At 55.9% G+C, this 22,598-nt stretch overlaps 3 protein-coding genes across 11 annotated transcripts in view; 2 read left to right on the forward strand and 1 right to left on the reverse strand.

Annotated features, from left to right (window-relative positions):
• Positions 1–1,663, forward strand: part of TRAF2 (TNF receptor associated factor 2) — a 41,606-nt gene extending 39,943 nt beyond the window's left edge. For all 6 annotated transcript variants that reach the window (XM_031014630.3, XM_055350202.2, XM_031014631.3 and 3 more), the window contains one exon: positions 746–1,663. In XM_031014630.3, coding sequence (XP_030870490.1) covers positions 746–964 — 219 coding nt within the window. In that variant the 3' untranslated portion in view covers positions 965–1,663. The remainder of the gene's footprint in view (positions 1–745) is intronic.
• Positions 1,664–15,310: 13,647 nt separating this feature from the next.
• FBXW5 (F-box and WD repeat domain containing 5) lies at positions 15,311–19,599 on the reverse strand. Of its 3 annotated transcripts, none has more exons than XM_004048907.5 (9): positions 19,483–19,599; positions 18,780–18,995; positions 18,237–18,394; positions 17,660–17,834; positions 17,438–17,586; positions 16,943–17,363; positions 16,434–16,581; positions 16,148–16,360; positions 15,311–16,047 (listed from the first exon to the last, which is right to left on the reverse strand). In XM_004048907.5, the coding sequence occupies exons 2-9, from the start codon at positions 18,970–18,972 to the stop codon at positions 15,804–15,806; spliced, it is 1,701 nt and encodes a 566-aa protein (XP_004048955.1). In that variant the 5' UTR covers positions 18,973–18,995; positions 19,483–19,599; the 3' UTR covers positions 15,311–15,803. The 3 variants fall into 3 exon arrangements, with proteins under 3 accessions (XP_004048955.1, XP_018889480.1, XP_018889481.1); XM_019033935.4 differs by having other exon boundaries at positions 16,131–16,360; XM_019033936.4 differs by having other exon boundaries at positions 16,124–16,360.
• A 164-nt stretch (positions 19,600–19,763) lies between these two features.
• On the forward strand, positions 19,764–21,960 carry C8G (complement C8 gamma chain). 2 transcript variants are annotated; one of them, XM_019033011.4, is made up of 7 exons: positions 19,764–20,368; positions 20,551–20,687; positions 20,846–20,916; positions 21,002–21,109; positions 21,382–21,483; positions 21,568–21,606; positions 21,685–21,960. In XM_019033011.4, the coding sequence occupies exons 1-7, from the start codon at positions 19,862–19,864 to the stop codon at positions 21,696–21,698; spliced, it is 978 nt and encodes a 325-aa protein (XP_018888556.2). In that variant the 5' UTR covers positions 19,764–19,861; the 3' UTR covers positions 21,699–21,960. The 2 variants fall into 2 exon arrangements, with proteins under 2 accessions (XP_018888556.2, XP_004048956.3); XM_004048908.5 differs by having other exon boundaries at positions 21,754–21,960.
• The last annotated feature ends 638 nt before the right edge of the window (positions 21,961–22,598 follow it).

Raw genomic sequence — 22,598 nt, forward strand, 5'->3', positions numbered from 1 at the left:
TCCATGTTGGTCAGGCTGGTCTTGATCTCTTGACCTTGTGATCCGCCCACCTTGGCCTCCCAAAGTGCTGGGATTGTAGGAGTGAGCCACTGTGCCTGGCCTATTTTGAAAATCAGAATCTATTATTTTGTGGAATTGAAGATCCAGAGACTAGACTGGAATGAGAAGGTCCCTTCCTTTTGCCACAGTTGGCCCAGACTTGCTACTTCCCCCACCCCCTATAGCTAGTGGAGTAGGCAGAGCAGAGTTGGGTGGGGGAGGGGGTGTGGAGGGCCCACAGGCCCTTGTCTGTCCTGGGGCGTCCAGGTTCACAGTCCTGACAGAGGCAGACTCAGGTTCTCCCTGAAAAGTGCTCTTCACGAGTGGGCAGTGGGTGCTTCATGATCTCTTTGGCAAGAAAATGTCTTTGCCAGATGTGTTATTTTTTGCATTTTCCTAATAATAATTCAAGTTCAGGAGTGGTAAGCTTTAGTCTAGGACTCCATATGTCAGTGGACAGGAAAGGCCAGAATGGACACACATTCCCCAGAGAGAAGCGGAATGCCGGTGGCTGGGGAGGGCTGGGGAGCCCGGGCGCTGCGGCAGGAGCAAGGCCGCCCACCACGTGGTCTCGGCTGGGCCTCAGCCTCTGGCCTGGGTCCTGGTATGGCCTCCTGCTAGTGGCCCTGCCAGTGTCCAGACCCTCGGGAGCCAGAGAGAGACGGCCCACAGACATGTGTCCCCTCCCTGGGGCTCTCTCCTCCAGGTGACCTTAATGCTGCTCGACCAGAATAATCGGGAGCACGTGATTGACGCCTTCAGGCCCGATGTGACTTCATCCTCTTTTCAGAGGCCAGTCAACGACATGAACATCGCAAGCGGCTGCCCCCTCTTCTGCCCCGTCTCCAAGATGGAGGCAAAGAATTCCTACGTGCGGGACGATGCCATCTTCATCAAGGCCATTGTGGACCTGACAGGGCTCTAACTGCCCCCTACTGGTGTCCGGGGGTTGGGGGCAGCCAGGCACAGCCGGCTCACGGAGGGGCCACCACGCTGGGCCAGGGTCTCACAAGTGGGCAGGGGCCGCGCTTGGGCGCTTGGGAGGGTGTCGGCCTGCAGCCAAGTTCACTGTCACGGGGGAAGGAGCCACCAGCCAGTCCTCAGATTTCAGAGACTGTGGAGGGGCCTGGCAGACGGGCTTAGCCAAGGGCTGTGGTGGCATTGGCCGAGGGTCTTCAGGTGCTTCCCAGCACAAGCTGCCCTTGCTGTCCTGTGCAGTGAAGGGAGAGGCCCTGGGTGGGGACACTCAGAGTGGGAGCACATCCCAGCAGTGCCCACGTAGCAGGAGCGCAGTGGATGGCCTTGTGTTCCTCGGGCATGACAGGCAGAAAGGAGGGCTGCTCCAGGAGAAGGGCCTCCTGCTGGCCAGAGCAAGGAAGGCCGAGCAGCTTGGTTCTCCCCTCTGGCCCCTGGAGAGAAGGGAGCGTTCCTAGACCCCTGGGTGCTTGTCTGCACAGAGCTCTGGTCTGTGCCACCTTGGCCAGGCTGGCTGTGGGAGAGGGTCTGGTCCCACGCTGCCTCTGCTCAGACCACTGTGTGGGGGGTGCACAGCACAGCCTGCGGGTAAAGTGTGAGAGCTTGCCATCTAGCTCACGAGACAGAGTTATTAAACCATTCAAATCTCTGTGGTCAGTGGCATCCATTTGATTCCAGGTTGCCTGTGGCTTCCAGCCTTGGCAGTGGTGACCCTCTACGGGTCCTCCTGGCCTCTCCTCTCACAGACCCCTCCCCACGGGGTGCCTAGCCCCTGCCTGCTTCTCTAGCTAGCCAGGCTGTTCTCTCTGTTCCTCACCTGCTGTAAGCTCTCTCTTCTTGAGCCTTGTTCCCTCTTCTGGAATGTTCTTCCCTGTCCATCTCCTCTCCTGGGCCTCCCCAGGGACTCCTGTGAGAGCAGGATGAGGATGAGCCAGCCCTGGTCCTGCCTTTCTGTGCATAGGCTCCACCGAGCATCCTGGCTGCACCAGGGGTCCTGGCTGCACTGGGGGGTCCTGGCTGCACCGAGCATCCTGACTCCACCGGGGGTCCTGGCCGCACCGAGCGTCCTGGCCACACCGAGGGTCCTGGCTGCACCGCCCCTGTGGTGTGTTTTTGGGACAGTGCAGGCAGGCGTAGGCACGGCTTCACACTCGGTGTCAGGGCAGCTGTGCTGGGACCTACTGGGCATCTGTATTGGGGTCCAGGATAAAGTGCTGTCCCCTCTCGACGTCTTCACGCACTGTTGTAGTTTGAGAAGTTGACCATAGAAAAGTACAGAAAATAACTCAGGCACGGAGCTGACCGACGGGCATTGTCTGTGTTCCGTGAGTGTGTACTGGGCCTAAAGAGCAAGCATTGCAGAGCCCTGCTGTTCCCTTTCCCGGCCTCACCTCAGCTCCCCGGGCCACGTGGCGGGAATTGAGGCGTTCCGGTTCTCCTTGGGCTTTAGAATTTTGCATCTGTATGTTTCTGTATTCACAAATAAGAGTATTGCATTAAAAATGCAGAAACCATCCACTGGGTCAGCTGCAGGTAGCTGGGCTTTTGACTCAGCCTGGCTACTTTTAATGCATCTTGTGCTAGGCACTCTGCATGGTGGATTCTGACTGCCGTGTGTGAGTTCCCTAGAGAGCACCTTCCAGTCTCTTCCCGTGTCTTCAGGGTTTGGTGACTGGAGACAGCCAGACCTGCTCTCGTGGGTCTCCTGTCAACCTGGAAGGAGGGTTGGTGATTTCTAGGCCTCCCCTTTTTAGCAGTTGCCAGCTTGCTTTGCAGAGGGGCTGCATCCAGTCCTTCCACCAGCACCAGGGGAGGGTTCCCATCACTCCCATCCCTGCCCGTGCTTCGTGTTGTTGGAATTGAGATGCTGCAGCGTGCTGTGTGTGAAGTGAAGTGGCATCGCTGTCACATGTGTTTCTCTGATGACTCGGCGGAGTCAGGCGTCTTTACCACGCTTACCTCTCCCTTGGATTCTCTCCCCTGCGAATTGCCCGTTGATGTATTTTTCTCATTTTTCTTCTGGTTGTTGGTCTGGGTCTTATTCTGCTGGTTGGTAGGGGTTCCTGATATTCCTGATTACAGATTCTCGGTTGTGTCTTTGAACTGTGTTTCTGTTGCTCCTGATGTGCAGAAGCTTAAGCCTTACACATGATGAGCTGATCTTATCCTTTATGAATGGTGCTATTTCCGACCGACTCGGAACATCCTGACCTTCCCTGAGGCTGGAAACCACTGTCATGTTTTCGTCTAATGATTCTGAAGTTTTGTCTTTAACATACTGGGCTTCTATATTTGGGGATTTATTTGTATGTGACAGGTTTTGCTGGGTCACTGCAGTTTGTTAAAACAGATTGATTGAGGTCATCTCTTCTCACTTAAAACGAAATGGAACTGTGAAATGAGAGGGATGGACCAAAAAAAAAAAAATCCTCCCCCAGGGACAAAGATGGGGAAGAAGCCAACATCCCACAAAGGATTTGAACCCATTTTGGAAGGTGGGAAGTGGGTTGGTGGGTGGCTGCTGAGCAGAAGAGGGCTGAGGGGGAAGCTGGCCACACCGGGAGGCCCTGGCATGGAGCAGAGTCTAAAAGTGGATCAACTGAAAGACGGGGCAGAGCAGCTACCTTGCAGGTCCTTTGCCAGAGCAGCCGGATGGTCCTCCTGGCCCTCACCTCCCTGCAGTGGAGATGGAGGTCTGGAGAACCTGGGGAAGAGCTGAGGACCGCACCCCCCACGCAGTGAGAGCAGCGTCGGGCTCCAGGCTGCAGAAGGGGCAGAGGTCTGCACTCGGAACAATTCCCTAGGCACTGGCGGCCACACCAAGAAGCTCCCATGAAGCAGACCGAGGCCCTTGAGGGACAAAATGCTCTGGAGCAGCCCCGTGGGCAGGCCTGGCCCAGCCGTCTCGTGGCCTTCTGGGGAAGTGACAGGCTCTGTGCAAACCCACAGAGGTACCATCGTCACTACCTAATTTTGGGACATTTCATCACCCTGCAGAGAAACCTTCCCTTAGCAGTCACTCTGTTCCCTCCCGCTCAGCCCCTGACAGCCAGCCACAAACCTACCTTCTGTCTCTATAGATTTGCCTACTCAGGACATTCATATCAATGTGGCCTTTGCTTTTACTCAGCAAGATATTTTCATGGTTCCTGTGTGTTGCAGCATGCGTCGGAGTTTCATTCCTTCTAATGGCTGAATAATCTTCTCTTGTATGGATGCACCACACCTTATTTATCCATTCACCCGTTGCTGGACATTTGGGTGGTTTCTACTTTTTGGCTACTCTGAAAATGCTGCTGTGAACATTTGCGAACAAGTTTTTATGGGGACGTGTATTTGTTTTCATTTCTCTTGAATATTTATACCGAGGAGTAGAGCTGCTGGGCTGCTTGTTCAGCTCTTGGAGGAACTGCCGAACTTTTGTGTCACCTTACATCTCCCTCGGGAAGTGTTTTTTTTTTTTTTTTTTTTTTGAGACAGAATCTCATTCTGTCTTCCTGGCTGGAATACAATGGCACAATCTCGGCTCACTGCAACCATCCCCCTCCCAGGTTCAAGCAATTCTCCTGCCTCAGCTTCCTGAGTAGCTGGGATTACAGCTGTGAGCCACCACGCCTGGCTAATTTTTGTATTTTTAGTAGAGACAGGGCTTTACCATGTTGGCCAGGCTGGTCTCGAACTGCTGACCTCAGGTGATCTGCCCACCTCAGCCTCCCAAAGTGCTGGGATTGCAGGTGTTGCACCTGGCCTCTAATAACATTTTTAAATTTCACATAGTAAAATTGATTTGTTCTTTTGTTTTGTTCATGGAACATTCAATTCCATGGATGTTCACACCTGTGCAGATGTCGGTAAGCACCATACCTGGGAGACAGGCGAGCCCTGCCGTCTCAGAAGACTGTTCCACTTTCCCCATAGTCACCACCCCGACCTGTGGCAGCCACGCACCTGTCCTCCACCACTGTAGTTATGTCTTTCCAAGAAGGTCCCATAATGGAGTCCCTACAATGCGTGGCTGGGAGCAGCGGGATCTGCAGAACGCCGCTGAGATTGATCAGGATGCGTGCATCAGCATTTGTTTTCTCTCTTTTTTTTTTTTTTTTTTGGAGTAGTGCTCTATGGATGGATCAGTTTGTCTCGTCACCTGTTGAAGGGTGTTTGGGTTGTTTCTAATGTTTTGCAGGTCTGAATAGAGCTGCTATAAACATTTGTGTACAGGTTGTTGAGCAAGTTTTTATTTCATTAAGGTAGTTAGCAGTGGGGCTGCTGGATCACACAGTAAGTGTATTTTTAAATTCAAAAGAAACTGCCAAGCACTTTCCAGAATAGCTGTAGCCTGTTGTGGAATGCCAGCATGAGCCACAGTTCCCGCTGCTCCACATCCTTGTGGGCACTTTGTGTTGTCAGCATTCTTTTTTAATTTCTTTCTAAGATATAGGGTCTTGCTCTGTCACCCAGGCTGGAGCGCAATGGCGCAGTCCTACCTCACTGCAGCCTCAAACCCCTGAGCTCCAGTGATCCTCCCACCTAGGCCTCCCAGGTAGCTGCGACTACAGGTTCACACCATCGTGCTCAGCTTATTTTCTTTAATTTTTGTAGAGACAGAATATCACTATGTTGCCCAGGGTGGTCTCAGACTCCTGGTCTCACACTGTCCTGTCTTGGACTCCCAAAGTGCTGGGATTATAGGCATGTGTCACTGTACCTGGCCAAACTTTATTCTTGTTTTTCTTTTTCTTTTTTTCCTTTTTCCTCCCTCCCTCCTTCCTTTTTTCTTTTCTTTTTTTTCTTTTGCTCTGCCCTTTTTTTTTTTTTTTTTTTTTAAAGGCAGTCACAGTCTCGTTCTGTTGCCTAGGCTGGAGTGCAGTGGTACAAATCCTACCTCACTGCACCCTCGAGACCTCAGGCTCAAGCAGGTCTTCCCACCTCAAGCATCCCAAGTAGCTGGGACCACAGGCACACCACCACACTCGGTTAATTTTTTAAATTTTTAGTAGAGACAGAGTCTCCGTTTTTTTTTTTTTGTTTGTTTGTTTTTTTTTTGAGACAGACTCTCATTCTGTCACCAGACTGGAGTACAGTGACCCATCTTGGCTCACTGCAACCTCTGACTCCTTGGTTCAAGTGATTCTCCTGCCCCAGCCTTCCAAGTATTTGGGATTACAGGTGCATGCCACCACACCCAGGTAATTTTTTTGTGTTTTTAGTAGAGTCGGGGTTTCACCATGTTGCCCAGCGTGGTCTCGATCTTCTGACCTCAGATCTGCCTACCTCGGCCTCCCAGAGTGCTGGGATTACAGGCATGAGCCACTGCACCCAGCCGGAGACAGAGTCTCTCTATGTTGTCCAGGCTGGCCTGAAACTCCTGGGCTCAAGTGATCCGCCTGCCTCAGCTTCCCAAAGTGATGGGATTATAGGCATTAGCCACCATGCCCAGCCGGTTCTTGTTTTTCAGAATTGTTTTCCCTATTTTTGTTCGTTTGACAGTACATACATATTTCACAGTCAACCACAAAAAAATTCTGGGATTTTGATTGGAATTGCGTGAAGTCTACACATCGGTTTGGGGAGAATTGACATCTGTGTTGAGTCAGACAATCCATGAACATAGTCTATCTCTAGTCTTTATCAGCGTTTTGTAGTATTTCATGTGTGTGTTGAACTGGCTGGAATGCAGTGGCACGATCGCAGCTCACTGTGGCTTTCACCTCCTGGGCTCAATGGATCTTCCCACCTCAGCCTCCTAAGTAGCTGGGACTACAAGTGTGTGCCACCACGCCCGGCTAATTTTTGTATTTTTTGTAGAGATAGGGTTTTGCCATGTTGCCTGGGCTGGTGTCCTGGACTCAAGTGATTCGCCCACCTCTGCCTTCCAAAGTGCTGGGATTATGGGCATAAAAGTCACCACGCCCAGCCAGTATACATATCTTGTACATGTTGTAGTAGGTTTATGCTTCAGTGTTTCTTTTACTTATGTATTTATTGCTTCCTATCCCACAGCTTACTTTGTTTCTTGACCTGTTGTAAGAGGTTGTTTTTTGAATTTTGGTTTCTGACTGTATACTTCCAGTGTTTGAAAACAAAATTGATTTTTATGTGTTCTTCTTATACCTCGTAACCTTGATGAATTCACTTACTGGTTGTAGGAGATTAGGATTTTGTTTTTATAGATTTGGGGGGATTTTATGTGTGAACAATATGTCATCCATGAATAAGGACAGTTTTATTTCTTTTTATTCAATCTCTGTGCCTTTTATTTCTTTTGCTTGCCTTGTTCCATTGGCTGACTTCCCGTTTATAAGGTTGAATAGTAATGGTAAGAGTCTATAACCTTTCCTCATTCCCACTCTTGGGGAAAGCTTTCTTGCTTTCACAATTATGTATCATGTTACCCACGGGGATTTTTGGTGATTGCTGTTTTATCAGGTTGAGCAAGTTCCCTTCTACTTCTAGTTTGCTTCGAGGGTTTTTTTTTTTATATATCATGACTAGACATTTTATCAAGATGTTTTTCAATGGCTGGGTTTGGTGGCTCATTCCTGTAATCCCAGCACTTTGGGAGGCTGAGGCAGGCGGATCACCTTAGGTCAGGAGTTTGAGACCAGCTTGGCCAACATGGTGAAAACCCATCTCTATTAAAAACAAAAATTAGCTGGGTGTGGTGGTGCACTCCTGTAATCCCAGCTACTTGGGAGGCTGAGGCAGGAGAATTGCTTGAACCTGGGAGACGGAGGTGACAGTGAGCCGAGATCGTGCCATTGCACTCTAACCTGGGCAACAAGGAAACTGTCTTCAAAAAAAAAAAAAAAGATGCTTTTTCTATACCAAGTGATATATTCATGTGGTTTTTCTCCTGTACAGTTAATTATGGTGACTTATGTTGATCTTCAAATATTGGACCAACCTTGCATTCCTGGAATAAACCCTACCTGGTTATGGTGCACTATCACTTTTATATATTGCTGGATTTGATTTAAATTTTTTTTGAGGATTTTGCATCTCTGTTCATGAGGGACATTTGTCTATAATTGTCTTTTGTATTGTCTTTGTCTGGTTTTGGTATCAGGGTGCTGTGGGCAGAAAATCGAGACCAGGAGTGGGTTTGTTGTCATCACAAATGCTCGAAAAATGTGGAAGCAGCTTTGGAACTGGGTAGTAGGCAGAGGCCAGAAGAGTTTGGAGGAGCGAGAAGAAGCTTAGATGCCATTCATGGAGTGTAAAGGGTGATTCTGTTGAGGGCTCAGAAGAGAACTGTAGGGAAAGTCTGAAGCTTCTTTGAGAATACTCAAGTGGTCATGGTCAGAATGTTGGTAGAAATCTGGACAATGAAGGCCATTCTGGTAGTAAGATCTCAGACAGAAATGAAGAACAAGGTGTCAGAAACTGGAGGAATGACCATCCTAGTTATAAAGTGGCAGAGAACGTGGCTGAACGGTGTCCATGCCCAGTCCTTCCTTTGTGGAAGGAACTGGGATATCTGGCTGAAGAAATACTCAGGGTGTGGCATGTCTTCTTCTAACTGCAGAGAGTAAGATGTGAGAAGAGAAACGAATTAAAGATGGAATTTATAATTAACAAGGAAAGAATAGGGATCGTAAGGATTTTCAGCCTGCCCATTTAGGGAGTAATAAGATGTCTTTAGGAGAACAGACCAAGTGTGTGGCCAAGCAACTTAGTATGGACAGAACGAAGCCAGAGGCTGCTCATCAGGACAGTGGGAAAATGGCCCAGAGGCATTTCAGATTCCTGGTGCTGCCCCTCCCACCAGAGGCCCAGAGTGCCAAGGCCTTTGGGAAGGAAATATGTCAAAAGAGAGGTGTAGGGTGTGGACCTTAGAGCCTGCTGGCCAGGGCCACCCCAAGTCTTTGCTGTCTGCATTCCAGTGCAGACCCCCTAAGCCCACTCCAGCCTGTCTCACGTGGACCCAGGGAAGGTACAAGTCATAAGCCTTGGTGGTGTCGATTCTGCAACCTTGCAGGAGCTGTGGGAACATGGCTTCATCCACTGGGTGTCACACAGGATGTCACAAGTCTCCTGGCCAGAGCCATGGCAGAGAGCCCACACTAGGGCAATATGTGGTAGAGCCTTGGGGATAAGGCCACCCCTGAGACCCCAGAACTGGAGAGCCTCTAGTGTTCATTGCCAGCCTGGGAGAGCTGAAGGCACGAGACTCCAACCTAAGAGAGCTGTGTGAGGTCTGAGCCCAGCAAAGCTATAGGGGTGAGGTTCCCAAGAGCCTGAGGACCCAGCCGCACCCCACGGCGTGCAGAAGGCAGGATTTGGAGTCAAAGATGATGATTCTCAAGGCTTAGGATTTAGTAGTATTCTCCCTGTTGGACTTTGGACATGCTTTTGAGGCCTGTTATTCCTTTCCTCTTTACAATTTATCCCTTTGGAATGGAAATGTCTGTTCTGTGCCTGCCCTACCATTGTATTTTGGAAGCACGTAACTTGTTTAATTTCACAGGCTCACAGTGGAGGGAAAGTTGCCTCAGGATGAATCATGCCTTGAGTCTCACCCATGTTTGATTTAGACGAGACTCTGGGCTTTGGACTTTTGAATGGGGCCATTGGGATGGAATGAGTATATTTTGTATGTGAAAAGAACATGAATTGGTGTAGGGGCAGGGATGGAATGCTACGGTTTGAATGTTTTTATCTCCCAAACTCATGTTAATATCTAATTGTCATTGTAACAGTGTTAAGAGGTGGGATCCTTAAAGGGTGATTAGGTCAGAGGGAGGATAGGCTGGAACTGGTGCTGGTATAATAAGATGAGCTTGGCCCTCTCTTGCCCTTCCACCTTCCACCGTGACACAACAAGGATTGCACCAGACACTGGCACCTTACTCTGGGACTTACCAGCCCCCAGAACTGTGAGCCAATAAATTTCTATTCCTTATAAATCATCTGGTCTCAGGTATTCTGTTATAGCAGCAAAAACAGACTAAGAGAAGACAATGTTTGTGCCCCCCCACCCAGTTTCCTGTGTTGAAACATAATCTCCAGTGTGATGATACTTGGAGGCAGGACTTTTTAGATCATGAGGGTGCAACACTTGTGGATGGGATTAGTGCCCTTAAAAAGAGGCTGCAGCCCAGTTGTGGTGGCTCACGCCATAATCCCAGCACTTACAGAAGCCGAGGCAGGCGGATCACTTCAGCCTAGGAGTTCAAAACCAGCCTGGACAACATGGCAAAACCCCATCTCTACAAAAAATATAAAAATTAGCTGGGTGTGGTGGTGCATGCCTGTGGTCCCAGCTACTTGAGAGGCTGAGGTGGGGAGGATCACTTGAGCCTGCAGGTTGAGGCTGCAGTAAGTCATGACTGTACCGGTGACTCAAGGCTGGGCAACAGAGTGAGAACCTGTCTTTTTTTTTTTTTTTTTTTGAGATGGAGTCTTGCTCTGTTGCCCAGGCTGGAGTGCAGTGGCGCGATCTCGGCTCACTGCAAGCTCCGCCTCCTGGGTTCACGCCATTCTCCTGCCTCAGCCTCCCGAGTAGCTGGAACTTGGTCTTGATCTCCTGACCTTGTGATCCGCCCACCTCGGCCTCCCAAAGTGCTGGGATTAACAAGCGTGAGCCACTGTGCACGGCCTTTTTTTTTTTTTTTGTATTTTTAGTAGAGACAGGATTTTACCATGTTGGCCAGGCTGGTCTTGAACTCCTGACCTCAGGTGATCTGCCCGCCTTGGCCTCCCAAAATGTTAGGGTTACAGGCGTAAGCCACCGTGCCCAGCCTTTTTCCTTCTCTTTTTATAGATACCTAATCTTGGTATGAATGGTCCTTTTTACATCTTCTATTTTTTTGCTGAGACTTTCATATTTTTACATCCATTGCAAAATGTTTGTGATTGCTTTCTCTGGCATATTTATAGTAGCTACTTTAAAGTCCTTGTCAGATAATTTCAGCATCTGTGTCTGTGTCACTTCCTCCCAAGCCTGGCGTTTGGTTGGTGAGGACTTGCAGGTTCCCCCTGCATATCGGGAAGTGTGAGTTTTTGTCCAGGGTGCATCTACCTGGGGCCATGGCATAATGTTCATCTGCAATGATTGTAAGGTGTTCAGATTTTGTAAATCCAAATGTCATAAAACGGTTTTAAAGAGCACAATCCTCAGCCAGGTGTGGTGGCTCACGCCTGGAATCCCAGCACTTTGGGAGGCCGAGGCGGGCGGATCACGAGGTCAGGAGATCGAGACCATCCTGGCCAACACAGTGAAACCCCGTCTCCACTAAAATAATACAAAAAAATTAGCCGGTCGTGGTGGAGGGCGCCTGTAGTCCCAGCTACTCGGGAGGCTGAGGCAGGAGAATGGCATGAACCTGGTAGGCAGAGCCTGCAGTGAGCTGAGATCGCGCCACTGCACTCCAGCCTGGGCGACAGAGCGAGACTCTGTCTCAAAAAAGAAAAAAAAAAACAAAAACCTCTCTCTCCTACATTGCTGTCTGCAAAACAATGGAGGTCATGGATGTTAGATTGCATCTCGATGTTAAAGCTTTGCTAATGTACTTATGGGAATCACAAAGATTCTGTAAATACAGAAGTGAATTGTAGACATAAAATGGTTGTGCCATGTGGATAATGGCAGGCACTAGGCGACATTTATGTAGTAACTAATGACAAAAATTCATGGCTAGTGGCATATAAAATACTCCTTGCAGTAAAATATTTCCTTTATTAATGTTATAGAAGGGGGGCATAACAAGGAACTCACAGTTGGTGTGGCAGCTAGCCTCAAAGACTGTCTTTCATTTTGGTTTCAGCACCTCCTGTTTGGGGTTATTAGCATCTTAGAAGAGCACGGTGGCCTTGTCTGATGAAGCCGAATTGTGCTGGTCTGTTCCGAGCTGGTTTAAGTGTTCTGATGGGCAGCTGTGGATGTTGGGGTTCAGAGCTTAGTCATCATTGCCTGAAATGGCACTAGACTCTACAATTTCTGCCTTGGAGAACACTCAGTTCTTACTTGTGATTTCTGGTAGAACAAGCTTTATTTTTCTAGCCTAGCAATGATCTTGAAGCAGAGGAATCCCAGTGCCTTTTAAGAATTGTGTTGGCCGGTGCAGTGGCTCACGCCTGTAATCCCAGCACTTCAGGAGGCCGAGGCTGGAAGATCACTTGAGCCCAGGAGTTTGAGACCAGCCTGGGCAACACAGACCTCATTTCTACAAAAATTAAAAAATAATAAAAATTTGTTGTGTGGTTTTTTTAAAAAAGCTACTAATTGTTTTTGGGAAATAGAATTTATGGGTCTTTACCTTTGCACATTGAATCTTTTATTTTTTATTTTTATTTTTTAGAAACAGGGTCTCTGTCACCCAGGCTGGAGTGCAGCAGCCCGGTCATTGCTCCCTGCAGCCGTGGCCTCCCAGGGGACTAGGGTTTCAGGTGTGAGCCGTGGTGCCCAGCTGCAAGTTGAAATGTGGTTCTTCGTGTGTCAAGCAATTTTGGGCTATATTCTAGACATTTTGAATATGACTTTATGAGATCTGGGTCATGTTTGAATCCTGTGGGAAATGTTGAAGTCTGGTTAGCAGGCACTTGGTCCTGTGAAGGTCGGGCCCACAATTTTCCCGCCTGCGTGGGTGTCTTTGGTTAGCAGGCACTTGGTCCCGTGAGGGTCAGGCCCACACTGCTCCCGCCTGCGTGGACTCCTGTCTTCAGAGCTGCTGGTCTTTGGTCTGGGACCCAAGGCTGGTCTGCAGTTCCCCACGTCCATGGTGTGATCATTGGACCCGTGTGTCTGCATGTGAGCTGAGCCCGGCATCCACAGCCACCCCATGTGGGTGCTTCCCAAGCTCCCCACGCTGGGTTTGGTTGCTGGGCTCACTCACTGTCAGTTCAGACAGTGACGTGCCCTTGACTGGGCCACGTTGGAGTCTATGTGGCAGGAGGGCAGGGGAGGAAAGCTAACGGGGGCGGTCCCACCCTCAATACAGCCGCACCAAGCTGTGAGGGACTTTCTGGCCCCAAGTTTGGCTCTGATGGGTTCCTGTAGCCACCACTCCCACTGCCATCAGGGTCACAAAAGAATGGAGAAGAGGGTAAACCCAGGGCATTGCCTCACTGACGCTGCGCATCGGCGTGGGTTCCTTTCCCTGGCCCTTAGGGCTGCTCTGGGCTTTCTGCCTGGCCCCAGCACTCACGTCCGGTGTTGCGGCTGCGTGGAGTTCAGGTCATGGATGTTAGGTCAAGCACCAGTTCTGCGAAACTTGGGATCTTGCTGCTGCTCCCTGACCCAGCTCTCCGGCAGCTGCTCCGGGCCCCGTGCACAAGTTTCATAGCTGCAGTTTCAGAGAGTTCACTCTGTCGCCCAGGCTGGAGTGCAGTGGCGCAATCTCAGCTCATTCCCGGGTTCAATGAATTCTCCTGCCTCAGTCCCCTGAGTAGCTGGGATTAGAGGTGTGTGCCACCACGCTCGGCTAATTTTTCCTTTTTTTTTTTTTTTTTTTTTTTTAGTACAAAAGGGGTTTCACCGTGTTGGCCAGGCTGGTCTTGATCTCCTGACCTCAAGTGATCCACCTCGGCCTCCCAAAGTGCTAGGATTACAGGCATGAACCACCGCGCCCGGCCTGACCTCAGCATATGTTTTCTGAGGACTTCTGTTCTTTTGGTAATTCAGTCACTTTCTCTTTAAACACTGGGTCTCCACCCCCGCCCCGTAGATGGGGTGGGGGCATGCATGCCGCTCCATTCCCCTCCCAGGGCTGTGTTTCTTTCGTCTCTTCTGTGCCATCTTCTGCTGCCTCGTCTTCTCGTTGAGTCTGTCTGGTCTAGCGCTTTCCACATAGCAAGAATTTTTTTTTTTTTCTTTTCCTTTTTTGAGACAGAGTCTTGCTGTGTCGCCCAGACTGGAGTGCAGTGGTGCAATCTCAGCTCACTGCATGCTCCGCCTCCCAGGTTCATGCCATTCTCCTGCCTCAGCCTCTTGAGTAGCTGGGACTACAGGCATCCGCCACCGCGCCCGGCTAATTTTTTGTATTTTTAGTAGAGACGGGGTTTCACCATGTTAGCCAGGATGGTCTCGATCTGACCTCGTGATCTGCCCGCCTTGGCTTCCCAAAGTGCTGGGATTATAGGTGTGAGCCACCGCGCCCGGCCTACGTATCAAGCTTTTGATGCAGTCACTCGCCCTGTCATTTTCCACTGTCTAATTGGCTCCCTTTTTATTTTGAAATGTCCAAGTCCTCTTGATTTCTGTCCCCACTTTTGTTTTATGGTGTATAGGAATGTTTTTGTTAGTCTCCTTGAATGTGAACGTAGCTAAGTCCTTTTCAGGAAATTGCTCAATTCTTTGGAGCCTGCCCGTGGTGTGCTTGCATTTACAGAATCTGTCAGCACCCTTCTGAGGGTGTTAGTCTCAGGGCAGCTCATCTTGTCTGGGGGTCTTTGGTGTGTCTTCCTTCCTTTCCTTGTTCTCGCCCACGTTGGGGGTTTTATCATGAACTGCAGTGGTCCCCAGGGCTTCCCAGCTGGAGACCAGGAGTTAGCACGGCAGAGGCTCCGTCCCTCTGGGTGGCGCAGCCTCTCTTGGTGGTGCTGTCCCTGACCCCGTCGGTGCTCGAGCTCGGCCCCAGGGTCTCTACCTGCAGCCCACGTGACTCAGGGGAACCATCACCTCGACACTCACTCGTCTCCTCTGCGTCCTTCCTCTGTACGGGGTTGCTTGCTGCCATGTTTGGAGCCACAAGCTCCGTGTGCTTCCTATAATGGGCAGCTGACCCGAGTGCCAGGCTCTACTCCTGCCATCTTCCTTGTCACCACCATCGCCCCGGGCCCCCTGAGCTCCTGGTGCAGTTCCAGCAAAGCCTGTGGGGTCCAGCTGGAGCTCCACCTCTGCTCCCACTTCTGGGCCCCTGGTCCCATCCTCGCCGGCCTGAACTGACTGTGGAGACTGCCCTGGCACTGGGAGCGACACGGCCTGCCGACTCTCGACCCAGCAGCCGAGGAACTCCAAGGACAGGACTGACTGTGGGGGCTGCCCTGGCACTGGGAGTGACATGGCATACTGACCCTAGACCCAGACGGCAGGCCCTGCATGCTGCCAGCCCCGGCAGATGTGCCAGGCATCTCCCTGGAGGTCATAGGGGGAGGACAGGGCAGTGTGACAAAGTCTGGCACCAGCACATGACCTCAGACGCACATGTCACCTGTCAGCAGTGACCGCAACATTCACTCCAGCAGGACCACTGTGCCAGCGGTAACGTCACCCGTCAGCAGTGACCATGAGGTCCACTCCACTGTGCCAGCAGTGCCTACAGTCTCCCTCCCTGCAGAGAGAGACTGGACAACAATGTGCTGTTGCCAACTGTTTATTCAGGGCCCTGAACGGGTGGTGCATGGACATGCAACACACTTGGGCCCACAGCAGCATGACTGGCCGCTCCCAAGCCCCGGGCGCACAACCACAGCCAGGAGCAGCCCCTGCCACCACTGGGCCACCATCCAGGGCCCCACAGGACCAGCCGAAGGTGCCCCGGGCCGAGGCCAGCTGGGGCGGGTGAACCCCTAGCCTGGGGATGAGTGAGGAGCAGCACCCCCAGTATCCTGTGTACCCCAAGCTGGCCAGGAGGCCGAGGGGGCCTTGGGCTCCATCTGCACTGGCCACCCTGTGCCAAGCATCACAGCTGCGTGAGCAGGTTTGCGTGTGAGCGCGTGGCGGGGCCTCGTTGTCCCCTTCCTAAGGCGTAACTGCTACAAGCATCTCCACCTCTCCCGCTCGGGAAAAAGACACAGAGCCTGGCGATGTCCTCAAGGGGTCCCGGTGGCTCCAGTGCACCCAGCACACCTCAGCGCCTCTGGCTGGCAAGCCAGGAGAAGAAGGTGCGAGGCCGTGGGCGAGGTGCCTGAAGGATGCGCACGGTGCGTGGGGAGCGCCAGGCTTTGATGGTGGCGTCGTCGCTGGCCGTGAGCAGCAGCTCCTGCTCCTGGGGACTGAAGACCACTGAGTTGACCACATCCTCGTGCCGCAGCCTGGCCAGGCAGATGTTGTAGTGGCGGTCCCAGATGTAGCCATGCCGGTCCTCCGCCCCGCTGCAGAACAGCGCCTGGATGAGCCGGCCGCCCGCCTGCTGCTGCCCACGCCCGCCCCGCACCACGCACCACGCACCACGCACCACGCCGCGCCCTGCACCTGGCCACGAAGTCCCTGCTGACGTCCAGGAAGATGAAGAAGCACTCGTCGTTGGGCGTGTAGGCGCGGTGTGCACGCAGAGCCCGCCTCACCTCCCGCATGGTCTTGAGGTCGAACACCAACAGGTCAATCTCCTCCGCGATTGGTGGCGGCTGCATGGGGTCGGCCACCACCGCACCGTTGGGCCACGCACGGCTGTTCACGTACAGGTACCTGGGCGAGGGGCACTGTGCTAGGTATGGGCCGCCTGCGGACACCCCGCCTGGGACACTGGCAAGAGGCCCACCTGTTGTCGGGCGACAGGCCCATGCCGATGATGTGTCCGTGTATGTCTATGACGTGGTCCAGCGCGTCGAAGAAGGCGTCGGAGCCCCGGCCCTCACCCAGCACGGGCCCTGCCGTGGTCATCTGGTGTGGCAGGATCTGCTTGATGCCTGCAGGGAGGGCTACGGTGAGGGTCCCTGTCCAATGCCCCAGGGACATCACTCCAGGGCAGCTCCCTACCCCAATGGTGTCTCTGGGGCTGTGAGCACCACAGAGGTCCGTGGGCACTGCCTGCTCCGGGGGCCCCAGACCTGAATCAGGCCCGTCAGTTGCTTGCTGGCCAGCGGCCCTGCCTGCGTTTGTTTTCACTGCTCATCCCACAGGCCCCAGGTCTGGGCTTGTGACCCCAGGGGCGAGTGAACGATCCCAGCTTTGCCTGTGGACTTGCTTGCCGTCTGCCCCTCAGGACCCCTGCCCAGCCTCCCCCAAGCTCCTAGGACCGAGGCGGGCAGCATGGCGGCAGGGGTGTACCGATCTGGTGTGGGGAGTAGGTGAGGCAGCCAGTGGTGAAGATGAGGTACTTGCTCCTGGCGCCTGTGGCACTGCGCTCAGGTGGCTTGGTGTGGCCCTGGGCCAGCAGCTCGGCCACCTTGGTCTCTAGCACGCGCTCCGACAGCTGTGGCTGCGCCCGCCCCTCCAGCACGCGGTCCAGAAAGTGCCGCAAGCCCTCCTTGGCGTGGGCGGGGGCCGGGCCAGCCACCACCTCCTCGTTGTCGCTGCCCAGGTCAAAGATGCGGCAGGGGGACGTGGCCGGGTCGCCGGCTTCCAGCAGCAGGTCAGGGCTGTCGAAGCGGCTGCAGTCGGCCACCATCACCGTGCGGACGGTGCTGGCGTTGAGGTTCTGGATCTTGAACAGCCGCTTCACCACGTTGACGTTCTCTGACTCCACGTCCTGGGGGCGGGGGCACGTGCCAGGTGGGCGCCAGGCCCCGGGGAGGGCAGCCCCGCCCCTAGCCCCGCACCCACCTGGAAGGCATTGTTGAGCCACAGCACCGAGCAGGAGGTGATATCTCCGATGCGGTGCAGGTTCCCCGAGATGAGGCTGGTCTCGGTGAGCCAACAGCCGAACACGTCGTAGGGCTTGTTCCGCACGCGGGACAGCAGCGCGAAGGAGTCTGTGGGGAGGCCGGGGCTGGACAGGCTGTCGGCGTGGGGCGGGGGCAGGGTCCACCCGCCGCCCGTGCTCACCTAGGCTGATGACAGCGATCTCACCGGATGAGGAGTTGTGCGGCCCCAGGAACACCCCCGAGGCCAGCAGTAGCGAGTCGTCCTTGTTGAACTGGGAGAACTGGGTGTAGCTCCAGTTGTAGGGCCGCATGTCCGCGCTGTGCAGCAGCGAGATGGTCAGGTCGTTGCTCCAGATCTGTACGGCAGGGGCGGCTGCAGTGATCGCCTGGCCAGGTCGTGGGGCGGGGGCCTGCTACTACACGGCCATGAGGCCCCAGCTCTGCCAGCCCTACTCAGAGGCCACCAGGGAGCAGGGACCCCTTCCAGCCACTGTCATCCACTCGGGGGGCATTGGTATAGAGCAGAGGAGCCTGCCCCTGGAGCAGGCGGCTGTGTGTGGGACCCTCTCCTCAGCACTGAGGGCCACCCTGCACCGCTCCTGATCCTCTGTGGTCCCTCCGCTGGATGCAGGGAGGCTGCTGTGTCACCTCTGGCCTGACCCACCCCCCACCACCACCTGGTTGGAACGCCTGGGTCCTGGGACCTCCGTGCTGCAGCAGAGCTGGGTGGGGTGTGAAGGACACCTGGCCATCCTCACCTTCACAGTGCAGTCCTTGGAGCAGGACGCGAACTGGTACCCGGAATGGGAGAAGCTGAGGTGCAGGACCTGGTCTGTGTGTTCCCGCAGCGTCTGCACCTCCACGCAGGGCACCGTGTCATACAGCCGCTGGAACTCCTCGTACCAGGACATGGCCGCTGCGGGTGGGCAGTTGTCAGTCCTGGGCCCGGGCCTTCCTCCTCGCAGTCACGGCCACGAGCTGAGTGTGGCCCCAGCAGTCCTGGCAGGCCCCGTGGTGCCCCTGGAACCCACTAGTCATGGCATAGGCCTCGGCTGGGGGATTCAACCCTGTAGCTCACAGAGACCCCTGTACCCCCCACCCCCCAAGTGACCCAATGAACCCTCTGACCTCCAAGCTCTGAGGGGCGCCTGTGCTGTGTCCGGACAGGCCTCCATCAGGGTGAGGGTGTGAGCATGGACACTCGGGGCCGCGGGGCGGGCCCCCAGCCAGGCTGACCCCCAAGCGCAGGGGCCCGGGGCCCTGGCTGCAGAACGTGGGTAGGGGCCCCACACGCCACTGACCTGGGTGTCGGGGCACGTCGCGGGCCACCTGGTAGTAGCGGTAGAACTGCTCCCTCCACAGGAACTCGTCCCGCGACACGGCCTGCCATTGGCGGCACACCAGCCCGGCGGCCAGCACGTCGGCCGGGCCCAGGCTCAGGAAGATCTGGTAGACCAGGCTGTCGGGGAGCAGGGGCGTGCCGCCCTCGTCCATCGTGACATTCTGCCCAGGCGGCCCTGAAACCCACCAACGGCTGCCCTCAGCCCAGGCCCGGGAAGGGAGGCCGAGAGCGGGCGTCCTGTTCCTCCAGCCCCAACCGTCCCGCCGGGAGTTCCACGGGACTGCGTGTCTGCAGGGGACGCCCGGGCACCGCCGCCCAACCAAGGACCCGGCAGCTCCGGGCGGGCCAGGCCGGCCCCTCTCCGCCGCGTCATCCCCCGGCCTCCTGCAGCCGGCAGCGGGCGCCCCTCAGCCCGCCAGGGCCCGGACCGCCGCACGCGAGGCACGGGGACACCGGGCGCCGTCCGGGGACGGGCTTCCGCCGAGGGGAAGCTCGGGGCGGCCAGGCAGTGGCCTCCGCCCTGCGGCCCTGGAGAAGCTCTGCCCGGCGGGCTCGGGGCGGACGGCGGGGACGAGCGCACGGGCGGCCTCGGGGCTCCTGCACTCGCCCAAGGCGGGCGGGGCCGACGAGGCGGGACCCCCGAGGGCCGCAGGCGCACTCACCACGGCCGCCTCCGCTCGCTGCGCCGCCCCCGCCCTGCGCGACCCGGACCCGCTTCCGCTGCCGCAGCCTCTCGGACCGCCGCCCCCGCCCAACGGGGAGCCCGCCAGGCTCGACGCCACGAGCCCCGAGGCATCGATGGCCGAGGAAGGCCGAGCGCGCGGGTAGCCCGCATGCGCCCCTCGTGCGCCTGCGCCTTGGGCTCCGGCGGCCTGGCCGGCTTTTCTTTGTGCGCCTGCGCGCACTCGGGCGCGTGGGAACAGCGCCCCTTGCGGCCAGCGGGCGGCGGTCGTGGGCGGGGTTGCAGGCGAGGCTCATCGACCGCTGGTTCGGGACCCGCCTCCGGCGCTCCCTGTTGCCGGGCCCTGAGCAAGTGGCTTCATGAACCCCGTGACGTTGGCCATGGAGATAAGACCACTGGGTGATGGTTTAAGGAAGATAATGTGTAAAGGGCTAAGGATTGTCGTGGAAATCAGGGGTGCAGGAAAAATGGATAAACAGCCAGAGGTCAACTCGGACTTTGTACATAGGACATGGTGCCAGGGCCCTGCCGGGAAGTGCAGATCGAAGCTAGGCTCACAAGGAGGCTGGAGGTGGGGGGTGGGGCTGCCCCAGGGCTGGGGTTGGGGAGGCAAAGGATGGACATGGACTTCCTGGGCTGGGCTCTGTGACTGCAGAGTAGACTTTGTTCTGGGACTTGGTGATGCTACCCTTGGCCTCCCACAGTCCTGCCACCCTGCCGCCGCCACCATGCTGCCCCCTGGGACCGCAACCCTCTTGACTCTGCTCCTGGCAGCTGGCTCGCTGGGCCAGAGGCCTCAGAGGCCACCCCGGCCCCCATCCCCCATCAGCACCATCCAGCCCAAGGCCAATTTTGATGCTCAGCAGGTAGAAGTTGTGGGGGGTAGAGGGAGGAACGTGAAGTTGTTGGGCCGGGGGAGGAGGGTAGAGGGAGGCAGGTAGAAGGTGTGTGTCGGGGGGAGAGGGTGAAGTTGTGGGGGGGTGGTAGAGGGAAGCAGGTGAGGGCCCCTCCCACAGTGCCCTCGAGTTCTCCCATGGTCTGCCCCCAGTTTGCAGGGACCTGGCTCCTTGTGGCTGTGGGCTCCGCTTGCCGTTTCCTGCAGGAGCAGGGCCACCGGGCCGAGGCCACCACACTGCATGTGGCTCCCCAGGGCACAGCCATGGCTGTCAGTACCTTCCGAAAGCTGTGAGTCCCAGAGCAGCCCTGCACCCTAACCCCGACCCTCCTCTCAGCCCCCAGACTTCAGCCCTGCTCTGGCCCCTGACCCCACCCCTGCTGTGGCCTGGACTAGGATTCCTGGTTGGGGTCTCCCAGCCTGTGGTGCCTCCTCCCCGCCCCCCCAGGGATGGGATCTGCTGGCAGGTGCGTCAGCTCTATGGAGACACAGGGGTCCTCGGCCGCTTCCTGCTTCAAGGTGAGGCAGGGGCTGCAGGGCATGTGGGTGGGGGGTGACGCAGCCACTGTGGCTCTCTGATGTGGCTACCGTGGCTCTGCCCCAGCCCGAGGCGCCCGAGGGGCTGTGCACGTGGTTGTCGCCGAGACCGACTACCAGAGTTTCGCTGTCCTGTACCTGGAGCGGGCGGGGCAGCTGTCAGTGAAGCTCTACGGTATGTGGGGGCCAGCCTCTGTGACCAGGCAGGCGCTCAAGCTCTGCAAACTCACTGGGCCACCCCGAGGGGCTGGGTGAGCCCACGGGGACACACTTCCTCTCTCCCATCCTGACCCTCCTACTAAACAGGGGCCCAGGGAGTAGTGACAGACAGGCCTGGTGTGGGAGCAGGGAGAGGGCCCCGAGGGGGCAGGGGACACACAGACCCCGTTCCCAGAGCCCTCCACGCCGCCTGGTGCCAGGACCCCAGGAACCCTCTCTGCCCTGCAGCCCGCTCGCTCCCTGTGAGCGACTCGGTCCTGAGTGGGTTTGAGCAGCGGGTCCAGGAGGCCCACCTGACTGAGGACCAGATCTTCTACTTCCCCAAGTATGGTGAGTGTCCCCAGCAGGTCCCCAGCTCAGCCACCCCCACTCTCTGGGCTGATGTCCAGCCTGACCCCTGCCTTGGGACCCCAGGCTTCTGCGAGGCTGCAGACCAGTTCCACGTCCTGGACGGTGAGTGCACAGCGGGGCAAGCATGGCGGCGTGGTGAGGGGGGCCACTGCCACCGGCTGAGTCTCATCCCTGCTGCAGAAGTGAGGAGGTGAGGCCGGCGTGGTGAGGGGGGCCACTGCCACCGGCTGAGTCTCATCCCTGCTGCAGAAGTGAGGAGGTGAGGCCAGCGCACAGCTCCAGTGCTGAGAAGTCAGTGCCCCGAGAGACGGCCCCACCAGTGGGGTGCCCGCTGCCCGTCCTCCGTGAAACCAGCCTCAGATCAGGGCCCTTCCACCCGCGGCAGGGGGTCTTCTGCCGGCTGCCCCAGAGGACAGTGGGTGGAGTGGTACCTTCTTATTAAATGTCTCAGACCCCTCTCTGGCTCTTTTCTGTCCACTCTGGACCGGCGCCAGTACCACTAAGGCCCTCTCTGCCCCCACCCCGCCTCTTTAAAAGCCCGGCGCTCCCTGTTGGCTGGAGTCCACGCAGTGGGCACTGGGCCGATTTCAGCGGCTCTTGGGATTTGGGAGGGGAGATCCTCTCTGGCATATGCCCACCTTGTGCCCTGCTGGGACCTGGGGGCGTCCAGCCTCACTCCAAGGCTGCTCTTGCCTGGGCCATTGTCCTGCAGCCCCCAGGCTGCTCCTCCGCCCCCGTGGGAGGCCAGCTGTCTCCCGTCACTGCCCATTTTGGCCTCTTCCGAGCCGAGCTGGCACCAGCTGGCCCGTGTTGGTGGCAGCAGTTGGTGCTGTCCACCCACAGCCACTGCACTCTCTGCACACCTCATCCACTCCCACGTCCCCCGTGAAACCAGGAAGCAGAGGAGAATGTGGGGGTGGGCCAGCTCTGCCCTCGGGGCAGCCCCTGGGCTAGGGCCGGAGAGTCAGGAACCCGGCATGGCTTGGCCACGCTGGGCCTGGACCTGGCCGCTAAGCTGCTCCTCTCAGGCCCTGCCTGCGGCCACTGGCATTTGTTTGATAAGCATTTCTGAAGGCCCACTGTGTGCCGGGCCC

This window comes from Gorilla gorilla, chromosome 13 (genome assembly GCF_029281585.2).
Source record: "Gorilla gorilla gorilla isolate KB3781 chromosome 13, NHGRI_mGorGor1-v2.1_pri, whole genome shotgun sequence".
Taxonomy (NCBI): Eukaryota; Metazoa; Chordata; class Mammalia; order Primates; family Hominidae; genus Gorilla; species Gorilla gorilla.